General features: G+C 43.1%; 1 protein-coding gene across 1 annotated transcript; it reads right to left on the bottom strand.

Annotated features, from left to right (window-relative positions):
• Positions 1 to 1,609: 1,609 nt before the first annotated feature.
• On the bottom strand, positions 1,610 to 3,698 carry LOC306737655 (homeobox protein Nkx-2.3-like; the record flags this gene model as incomplete). Its single annotated transcript, XM_079219410.1, has 2 exons — positions 1,610 to 2,244; positions 3,287 to 3,698. 2 exons carry the CDS (start codon positions 3,696 to 3,698, stop codon positions 1,610 to 1,612), a joined length of 1,047 nt encoding a protein of 348 aa, XP_079075536.1.
• Between the last annotated feature and the right edge of the window lie 7,757 nt (positions 3,699 to 11,455).

The raw sequence follows: 11,455 nt of genomic DNA, 5'->3' as shown, positions 1-11,455 counted from the left end.
AATGACTCATTTTGTCCCGTTTAAAATAAAATATAAGTAAGCAGCCCATTCTCACGTCTGCAAAGCTGGAATTAAATGAATGTCCTCAAATAGATTTATTTCTTTCTTTTTTAATTGACTCATCAATTATGAGAGTAATTTGAGTTCCATGAAAAACAAACAGACGATAATCTGTTTCCGGATCACTGCGCTCATTGAATCAATAACTTCCGTTGAGCTCTTTTGCGTCTTTGTAACCAAAACCCACTGAATCCATAAATCCATATCACGTTATACCTTCCTCTCTGTGACGCATCTCCATCCCGTGACCGGGGCTCGTTGTTCGGGCTGCTCTACCTGTGAGAATAACATGGAGCCCGAGCTGAAATAATACTGGAATAAAAGCCCCCCCACCTCCTCCGGCCCTCCGCCCCTCCCGCCCGCGCTCCACACGGGGATAAATGGTGAAACTTGTAGCAATAATACCCCCTTCTTTCACAGCGCGCCTCCCCGCTGCCCTCACCTCCAGCCCCGCTGCCCCCAGACGCCTTGCGGCTTGGAGGCTCTCGGAGCGCCTTTCTCCCGCGAACAAAAAAAAGAGAAGCAGCCTCCTGAAGGGGAACAAAAGTGAGCACATTTCTTCCCCCCCCCCCCCCCCCCGCCCACCTCCTCCGCGCAGAATAACCCGCTGCCTCGGCCCTCAAATGGAGAATATTAGGACGTCAATCTCACGGCCCCTGTGCGCCTTTGTCTTTGCTGAGTGCCCGGCTCTGCCTACCACACACCTTTTGTCCGACAGTCCAATAAGGGGCCATTATTCCCTCTCTCCCTGTCCCGGCTGCTGCTCGCTGCTCGGGAGTATTTTAGGTGGTTAATCGCGTCCCTTTAAAGGACCACAAATGGAGAACAACTTCCTCCTTTCACGTCGCCTGGCACCGGGACAAAGAGTCCCTGCGGCCGGCCTCCTGCAGCAGCGCAGCGGGCTCCTGCCTCCGTGCACGTGACCCCACATGAGCAATGATAATCATCATTATTACTCTTCTGTTACCAGACGTTTCGGTTCCGTGACGGTGATGTATTTTACAGTTTAACACCCCAAACATATAGGATACGATCCTTTTTGTTGTGTTGTTGCCTGAATACAGAATCAAACGCACCTTTTTCTTTTCTTCCCCTCATTGCTCTGATTTATTTGAATAGATGTGAAATAGACTAAACAATTCTCTGTCGAACAAACAAAAAAAAACACTTTACAAATGAAATGTATCCACAGCCTGAAAGGTGACCATGTTAAAAACAGACGCACGCTTGTGCGTAAACCCCTCCTCTGTGCGTCACGTCAGTGCCAAATGGAGCACTAACTATTGCTCTAAAATTGCTCCCCCAAACTGTGACTGTTCACGCGCGTGACGTCCGGCCTTCAGCGCCTCTCCTCGGCTGTGTCACAGTCCCAAAGCAGCCGGAACATGTGCGTCAGAATCCCGGTGAATCCAAATTCTCCTCCATTATATAAACAACACTGTTTTCTCTGGAGAAGTAAACACACTTCTAAAATACTGTGTGTTTTGACCCAACAATATAAGAGCTCCATAAAAAAAACCAAAAAAAAACCCATATAGTTCTGGTGAGGCTACCAGGCCCGGATCCCCTGCAGGCCGCCCTGGCATGACGTGCCCGCGCTCCCTTGGTGAGTGGGCGGCTGCGGGGATCCGCCGAGGCCGCTCACGTTTCCCAGGTTCATGTTCATGAAGGCGTTGGAGGCGCCGGACGGCGGGATGCTGCTGTACGTGCAGCTGTAGTTGCTGTTGTACGCGGGGCTGTTGTACGTGTACGCCGGGTATCCGTTGTAGCCGTACGGGTTGGATCCGTACGGCGCAGCGGCGGCGTAGCTCTGCGGACACGGCTTCCCGTCACGCACCAGCACCGGGACCGCGACGCGGCGGGGCGGCGGCGCGTGCTGCTGCTGCCCCGCCGCCGCCGCCTCCAGAGACTTGTCCTGCCGCTGCCGCTTGCACTTGTAGCGGCGGTTCTGGAACCAGATCTTCACCTGGTTGGAGGTGAGCTTGAGCGTGGACGCCAGGTGCTCGCGCTCGGGCGCGGACAGGTAGCGCTGCTGCTTGAAGCGCCGCTCCAGCTCGAACACCTGCGCCTGGGAGAAGAGGACCCGCGGCCGGCGCCGGCTGCGCGGCTTCTGCGCCGCGGACCGCTCCGGGTCGGCCTGCCCGGACTCTGCGGCCTCTTCCCGGGACGCCAACGCGCAGCTCTCTGGGTGGATGAGGGGAAGGGGGGGGGGGGGGGGGGGGGACACAGTAAGGGTTAATCACTCAAAATGTGAATGTTATTGACCTGAATTTTACTTTGAAACTTCAATAGAATACATTTTAAAAAACAGCCAGAGAGACGCAACATTTCCTTTGTGTTATTTTCTAAAATGCAAAAGTACAACAAGCTGAAAAATGATAATGAAAATTAGACAATATAATATAAAAACACGTGTGCACCCACATGGGGGCAAAAAGTATATTTATTTAGGATAACATACAATTGTAGTTTTAATTTGAGTGACTTTCTGAACTCTAAGCAGCTTAAACCCTTCATGCCTTTAGTTTCTTCATCTATGTTATTATAATAATATATAATTCTTCGTGCGCGTGCCCGTCTGTGTTTATTGGCGCTGCTTCTCGTGTCATTTCTTCCACAAGCCTCTTTACACTAACACATCATCACAAGAACCACTAGAAGGTGTTTGACATGTCAGACTTTACCGGATCCGTCTCCATCTGATACGCGCTTTATTGGGATGACGTAGGAGGCGGAAGATGAATTATAAAATATACCTGAAACACTATTTTTACTTTATTTAACGGGATAAGTGTCGTCACTTATATGTTGAGCTAAAGTTAAGTTTCATCTGAAGTGATAAAATAAATAAATAACAATATTGGAATTATAAACCACAGGATGTATTATTATTATTATCATATTTTTTAAATGACACAAACAACATTTGTCCCTTTCCCCCATGACTCACATTGTGTTCAACTCTACTAATATATTTAAATTATGTTTATTAAGATGAATGTACACTGAACCCTAAGCGGCCCGTGTAGCGCGGGCTGCAGGTCACGTGAAGCTCAACATGCAAAACATTCATATTTTTGCAGCCACTAAAAAACGTGATATTTAATATGTCCAAGCAGCTGCGTTTATAATCGCGCTGCAGCTCGTCGGCGTTGTTCACATTATGGATCACGGTTACGCACGCGCGTGCCCTTTGTTGCTTTTTGTCTGCGGCGCTTCAACTCACTGCTGCCCGGATCGTCCCGCAGCTCGGCGGCCTCCAGCTTGGCTCCCTGCGGGCCCGCGTGCGCGTACATGTCCGGGGACAGGCTGCCGGCGTCCCCTCGCTCCTCCTCGCGCGCCGCCAGCGCGCTGAGGTAAACCAGGTTGTCCTCCGCGTCCGAGAAGGGAGGGCTGTCCCGGGCCGCGGCCAGCATGCAGGACGGCGGGGTTTGGAAGTGCCGCCGCCGCTGCTGCTGAGGAGGAAGAGGAGGAGGAGGAGGAGGAGGAAGAGCCCCGGCCCGCTGCCGCTGCTGCTGCTCCAGCTTCAGGATGTCCTTGACGGAGAACGGCGTGGAGGTGAGCGGACTCTGCAGCATCATGTCCTCCAGCTCCGGCTCTGCGGCGCCGAGGAAGTGATGAAGCCCGCCGAGTAACATGCGCGGCCCCGCTGTGTCTCCCTAACAGATGCGTGCGCGTAAAAGCCCCTTCTTTGGAGACTGGAGGTGCGTAAAGCCTCTGGAATCCCTCATCGCCCTAAAGCGCACGGAACACATGCGTATACGTCCCCGCGTGTGTGTCCGTGCAGGTCTCCTCTCTGTCGGGCTTTGCAAGTGGAGTTCGGACCTCAGCCCCCTGGCGTCAGGGGGAGGGGTGTGCGAGAGGGAGCGCGCGTGCAGGCTGGAAGGGACGCGTTGTGGGAGTCCTGGAGGAGGGACGTGCACCCGCGTGCTGGTTTAGTTCCTTTACTCTCCTGTTCTGAAGCGGTTCCAAAAAGCCTGTTTGGTTTTACGCACAAGTTCTGCCACGAGAGGTTCCACACTGACACGTGACCTGTATCTTTACCTGTGTTATTCTTTTATTCCGTGTTTAGACACGTGTCTTCTCGTTTGGTGTCCTCGTGTGCGCGCAGATTTGGTGCGTAAATCTGCGCGCACCAACGCGGCAGCTCTGCAGGAACGGTGCGCGCCAAGGTCACGAGGTGACTCGAGTTTAACTTCATCCAGATAGAGCTGCGAACCAGACGTGAGTCTGACGTCACGACGCACAACCACCACGTGACACTGTGTGTGTCCACGTTATAGAATCAAGACGTTTAAGAAACACGTTGATGTCTTTAAGTCGGAATGACAATGTGGGTTCTGTCCGGTTCCTCTCCAAGAACCCAAAGAACCTGCAGAACCCAGAGAACCTGCAGAACCCAAAGAACCTACAGAACCCAAAGAACCTACAGAACCCAAAGCCCGGATCTAAAAAGATCTTTCTGTGTTACGGTTTGTTACGGTGTGTTGTTTTGTGTTATGTTATGTTATGTTATGTTTTGTTGTGTTATCTTATGTTATGTTTTGTTGTGTTATGTTATGTTGTGTTATGTTGTGTTATGTTATGTTGTGTTATGTTATGTTGTGTTATCTTATGTTATGTTTTGTTGTGTTGTGTTATGTTATGTTATCTTATGTTATGTTTTGTTGTGTTGTGTTATGTTGTGTTGTGTTGTGTTATGTTGTGTTGTGTTATGTTATGTTATGTTATCTTATGTTGTGTTATGTTATGTTGTCTTATGTTGTGTTATGTTGTGTTGTGTTATGTTATGTTATGTTATCTTATGTTGTGTTATGTTATGTTACTTTGTGTTATGTTATGTTGTGTTATGTTGTGTTGTGTTATGTTATCTTATGTTATGTTATGTTGTGTTATGTTATCTTATGTTATGTTTTGTTGTGTTGTGTTGTGTTATGTTATGTTATCTTATGTTATGTTTTGTTGTGTTGTGTTATGTTGTGTTATGTTGTGTTGTGTTGTGTTATGTTATGTTATGTTATCTTATGTTGTGTTATGTTGTGTTGTGTTGTGTTATGTTATGTTATGTTATCTTATGTTGTGTTATGTTATGTTACTTTGTGTTATGTTATGTTGTGTTATGTTGTGTTGTGTTATGTTATGTTATGTTGTGTTTTGTTGTGTTGTGTTGTGTTGTGTTGTGTTGTGTTATGTTATGTTGTGTTATGTTGTGTTTTGGTGTGTTATGTTGTGTTGTTTTGTGTTATGTTATGTTATGTTATGTTGTGTTATGTTATGTTGTGTTATGTTGTGTTATGTTGTGTTATGTTGTGTTATGTTGTGTTATGTTGTGTTATGTTGTTTTGTGTTATGTTATGTTATGTTGTGTTATGTTGTGTTATGTTGTGCTTTGGTGTGTTATGTTGTGTTGTTTTGTGTTATGTTATGTTGTGTTATGTTATGTTGTGTTGTTTTGTGTTATGTTATGTTATGTTGTGTTTTGTTGTGTTATGTTGTGCTTTGGTGTGTTATGTTGTGTTGTTTTGTGTTATGTTATGTTGTGTTATGTTATGTTGTGTTGTTTTGTGTTATGTTATGTTATGTTGTGTTTTGTTGTGTTATGTTGTGCTTTGGTGTGTTATGTTGTGTTGTTTTGTGTTATGTTTTGTTGTGTTATGTTATGTTCTGTTATGTTGTGTTGTTTTGTGTTATGTTATGTTGTGTTATGTTATGTTGTGTTATGTTGTGTTATGTTGTGTTATGTTGTGTTGTGTTATGTTATGTTATGTTATGTTGTGTTATGTTGTGTTACTTTGTGTTATGTTATGTTGTGTTATGTTGTGTTGTGTTATGTTATGTTATGTTGTGTTTTGTTGTGTTGTGTTGTGTTGTGTTGTGTTATGTTATGTTATGTTATCTTATGTTGTGTTATGTTATGTTACTTTGTGTTATGTTATGTTGTGTTATGTTGTGTTGTGTTATGTTATGTTATGTTGTGTTTTGTTGTGTTGTGTTGTGTTGTGTTGTGTTATGTTATGTTGTGTTATGTTGTGTTTTGGTGTGTTATGTTGTGTTGTTTTGTGTTATGTTATGTTATGTTATGTTGTGTTATGTTATGTTGTGTTATGTTGTGTTATGTTGTGTTATGTTGTGTTATGTTGTGTTATGTTGTGTTATGTTGTTTTGTGTTATGTTATGTTATGTTGTGTTATGTTGTGTTATGTTGTGCTTTGGTGTGTTATGTTGTGTTGTTTTGTGTTATGTTATGTTGTGTTATGTTATGTTGTGTTGTTTTGTGTTATGTTATGTTATGTTGTGTTTTGTTGTGTTATGTTGTGCTTTGGTGTGTTATGTTGTGTTGTTTTGTGTTATGTTATGTTGTGTTATGTTATGTTGTGTTGTTTTGTGTTATGTTATGTTATGTTGTGTTTTGTTGTGTTATGTTGTGCTTTGGTGTGTTATGTTGTGTTGTTTTGTGTTATGTTTTGTTGTGTTATGTTATGTTCTGTTATGTTGTGTTGTTTTGTGTTATGTTATGTTGTGTTATGTTATGTTGTGTTATGTTGTGTTATGTTGTGTTATGTTGTGTTGTGTTATGTTATGTTATGTTATGTTGTGTTATGTTGTGTTATGTTGTGTTATGTTGTGTTATGTTGTGTTGTGTTATGTTATGTTATGTTATGTTGTGTTATGTTATGTTGTGTTATGTTGTGTTATGTTGTGTTGTGTTATGTTATGTTATGTTATGTTGTGTTATGTTATGTTGTGTTATGTTGTGTTATGTTGTGTTATGTTGTGTTATGTTATCTTATGTTGTGTTATGTTGTGTTGTGTTATGTTATGTTATGTTGTGTTTTGGTGTGTAATGTTGTGTTATGTTATGTTATGTTGTGTTATGTTGTGTTATGTTGTGTAATGTTGTGTTGTGTTGTGTTATGTTATGTTGTGTTTTGGTGTGTAATGTTGTGTTATGTTGTCGTAGCGTCGTTAAAAGTCGTCCTGAGTTGTGTTGCGTCACTCTTCCCTCTGTGAAAGGCGTCAGAGGTCAAAAGGTGACTCGATGCCTCTGATGCTCATCATCTTCTCGGCTCTTCCTGGTGTGACGTCACCCTCTTGCTCTGGTGACGCTGCTCCTCTATCGGTATGATAACCTCCTCTATCGGTGTTTATTAATAACCTCCTCTATCGGTGTTTATTAATAACCTCCTCTATCGGTGTTTATTAATAACCTCCGATAAGCTTGAGGCCCCGCGGGGCAATTAAGATTCCTCCAGGAAAAACTGACGGACGTTTTTAGAAGTAATCTGCTGCTATCAGCTCCTCTTTCCGGTCTGCAGCGGGACCTCATCCCTCCCTCCTCTCCTCATCCCTCCCTCCTCTCCTCATCCCTCCCTCCTCTCCTCTGTCATCCCTCCCTCCTCTCCTCTTTTAACCCCGTTGCCTCCTCTAGCTCTTCTCTTCTTTTCTTAAAAACTTCAGCAAAGTTCTCAAAAATGTGATTTGAGAAAACATGACATAGAAATTCACACATTTCTTACTGGTCACATTCCTTCACAATTCATATTTACATACACACTTTATTAACAAACACTTACAGAAGACGTGTTTACATTACTGTTATCAGTTTGTCTGAGCACTTTATTTTATACTTAATGCCCTGTTGTTGTTGTTGATTGTTTATCGTTGATTGTCTCGTCTAATGTTATCCACCTTCCGGCAAGAAAAAAATCCTTGTTTGTGTAAACTTACCTGGCGAATAAATGGTTCTGATTCTGATGTTTTACATTTCACGTGGAGTCTTTTACTGTCCTGCAATTTACTGAAAACAACATGTCTATAGTTAAATAATAATATTTAATGAGCCACTTTAGTTGGACTTTAATATTGTTATATATACATATAAAGGAAATGTGAACTCCATTCGTCTATTTCAGTCATTTATTTTGATCATATTGTACTAAAAGCTCAAACTCAGCCCGAAATCCTCCAACTTTGTGTGAATTTGAGAGATTTTACCGGCAAAAAAGTACTTATTAATCTCAAATCTTTTATTTATGAGAAGAAGAAATAAGAATAAAAAATAGTTGTCTATTTTTCTCCGAATTCCCCCCAAAGGTAGTAAACATCCCGATGAGCAGATCTGGAATCAGATATATGTGAGGTTGTCCCTGTGGACTCAACGGCAACTCTCTCCGATTTTACACTACATCATCATCATCATCATCATCATCGGCGCTTCCTCGTAAAAAAAGGGCCACACAAAGGCCGGGTGGTGTTTAGACTGGCGCTCGGCCGCCTCCACCTACTTTAAATAAGCATTAAATCCAAAGACGCCAGGCTCTCAGTGTCAGATGGGTTCAACGCCCTTCAGCAGCAGGAAAATACAACTGTTTGAGTTGAAGTTAGGAGACGAGGGTCGGGAGGTTATTCTGGGTCCAGGTTTTCCTTGAGGGACTTCCAGGATATATTTCCAAAAGGTAGAAAATAGCAAAGTTGGAAATAATGGAAATAAATTGTAACTACAAATCCGTCGAAATAAAGGAAACAAATGCAGCATGTTCGTCTTAATAAGATAAACAATACAATGTGAAAGTTCTCTTCAGCTTGTTAAGAACGTTTGTTCAGCAGCTTTACATTCGTAAGTCAAGTATACGTTACGTCAGATGTCATCATGGGACACGAACACAGGTGTCCTGGGTGACTGTCCTGTGTTTGGGTCATTGCCCACCACCTCTCCTACACAGGAGCAAGACACAAGCTGTATAGCTGTTTAGCCTCTCTTTGTAGCTGCTCTGTGACTCTTTGTAGCTGCTTTGTGACTCTTTGTAGCTGCTTTGTGACTCTTTGTAGCTGCTGTGTGACTCTCTGTAATGACTCTTTGTAGCTGCTTTTTGACTCTTTGTAGCTGCTTTGTGACTCTTTGTAGCTGCTTTGTGACTCTTTGTAGCTGCTGTGTGACTCTCTGTAATGACTCTTTGTAGCTGCTTTGTGACTCTTTGTAGCTGCTTTGTGACTCTCTGTAATGACTCTTTGTAGCTGCTTTTTGACTCTTTGTAGCTGCTCTGTGACTCTTTGTAGCTGCTCTGTGACTCTTTGTAGCTGCTCTGTGACTCTGTAATGACTCTTTGTAGCTGCTTTGTGACTCTTTGTAGCTGCTCTGTGACTCTTTGTAGCTGCTTTGTGACTCTTTGTAGCTGCTTTGTGACTCTTTGTAGCTGCTGTGTGACTCTTTGTAGCTGCTGTGTGACTCTCTGTAATGAGTCTTTGTAGCTGCTGTGTGACTCTTTGTAGCTGCTCTGTGACTCTTTGTGGCTGCTCTGTGACTCTTTATAGCTGCTTTGTGACTCTCTGTAATGACTCTTTGTAGCTGCATTGTGACTCTTTGTAGCTGCTTTGTGAGTCTTTGTAGCTGCTTTGTGACTCTTTGTAGTTACTCTTTGTGTCTGCGTTGTGAGTCTTTGTAGCTGCTTTGTGACTCTTTGTGGCTGCGTTGTGACTCTTTGTAGTGACTCTTTGTGTCTGCGTTGTGAGTCTTTGTAGCTGCTTTGTGACTCTTTGTAGCTGCTTTGTGAGTCTTTGTAGCTGCTTTGTGACTCTTTGTAGTGACTCTTTGTGTCTGCGTTGTGAGTCTTTGTAGCTGCTTTGTGACTTTTTGTAGCTGCTTTGTGACTCTTTGTAGCTGCTGTGTGACTCTTTGTAGCTGCTTTGTGACTCTTTGTAGCTGCTGTGTGACTCTCTGTAATGACTCTTTGTAGCTGCTTTGTGACTCTTTGTAGCTGCTTTGTGACTCTTTGTAGCTGCTGTGTGACTCTCTGTAATGACTCTTTGTAGCTGCTTTGTGACTCTTTGTAGCTGCTTTGTGACTCTCTGTAATGACTCTTTGTAGCTGCTTTTTGACTCTTTGTAGCTGCTCTGTGACTCTTTGTAGCTGCTCTGTGACTCTTTGTAGCTGCTTTGTGACTCTGTAATGACTCTTTGTAGCTGCTTTGTGACTCTTTGTAGCTGCTCTGTGACTCTTTGTAGCTGCTTTGTGACTCTTTGGAGCTGCTTTGTGACTCTTTGTAGCTGCTGTGTGACTCTTTGGAGCTGCTGTGTGACTCTTTGTAATGAGTCTTTGTAGCTGCTGTGTGACTCTTTGTAGCTGCTTTGTGACTCTTTGTAGCTGCTCTGTGACTCTTTGTAGCTACTCTGACTCTTTGTAGCTGCTTTGTGACTCTTTGTAATGACTCTTTGTAGCTGCATTGTGACTCTTTGTAGCTGCTTTGTGAGTCTTTGTAGCTGCTTTGTGACTCTTTGTAGTGACTCTTTGTGTCTGCGTTGTGAGTCTTTGTAGCTGCTTTGTCTCTCTTTGTGGTTTGTGGTCTCTTTGCTTCTTGAGAGCTGTTTTGCGTCTCTTTCTCATTGTGAGAATGAGACGCATGTGAGAGTCCGGACACTTTGGGTCATCGGTCCTTTTCCCGTTGACTCTTCTACTCACCTTGACTTTGTCGCTCCTAATACGATGTCGCCTGACGTCCTAATTTTCTCCTGTCATAATTACTGCAGCCACTAGAGGTCTCTGAAGTTAAATATGGATATAAAATAAATATGCTACTAGCCGTTTTCTGGGGGGGACGATCTGATTTTGGCCATTTGCTGCAATGGGAGAACAATCTTTTATTTGGATATTGTGTTGTTGTTGTTGTTGTTTTGCTGCAAAGACACAATAGCATAAAAAAGCCCCGTTGACATTTTATTTGATAATATGGGATTTTTAATTAGCGGGAACTCGCTGATTTTGTAATTGTGCCCCCAAATCCTGCAGCTCTACGAAGCTTCTTATTTTGTAACTTCTTTGAGCATTGTTTTTATTTTAAAACACAACATTATTACAGTCTCAGGCAGGAGGAAGCGGTTTATAGCATTTTAAAAAACGATTGCGTTTTTACTGGGTGACACTCAGGGATCATGACTGGGACCTCTGAGATTTTCGTCTTCGCTTATGAAGACATGCAGGCGAGCTTTAGAGGACTGAGAGTTCATAACTAACAATCTGCAGAGTGAGACTCAAACAAACGTCCATCAGGAGGAAGGAGCTGGTTCAGCTTGCAGCCTGACGGGTGCTGACAGCTGGAAGGAAGACGGTGACCTTTGTGGAGCTTCTGTTTGGGTCGTTATCTCTCACGCAAACAGAGATAAGTCAGTTAAAACGACACGGAAACCGTAGCAGGAGTTTGAAGTGTTAAGTTTACAGCGTACTGAAAACAGCAACAATGAAAAAACTGTGATTAATATGTAAAAAAAAGTATAAAAAGCAAGTAAAACTTTTCGGTTTCTTAATGAAATAATTCTCATGTTGCATCATTGGCTTTAGAGTCAGAAGTACCCCAACCAATTACTTCATAAAGTACATACCACAGTAAAGAAATACTCTGTT

This window comes from Taurulus bubalis (assembly GCF_910589615.1).
Source record: "Taurulus bubalis genome assembly, chromosome: 6".
Taxonomy (NCBI): Eukaryota; Metazoa; Chordata; class Actinopteri; order Perciformes; family Cottidae; genus Taurulus; species Taurulus bubalis.
The sequence above is the reverse complement of the archived record's forward strand: the minus strand, read 5'-3'. Positions and strand labels throughout refer to the sequence as shown.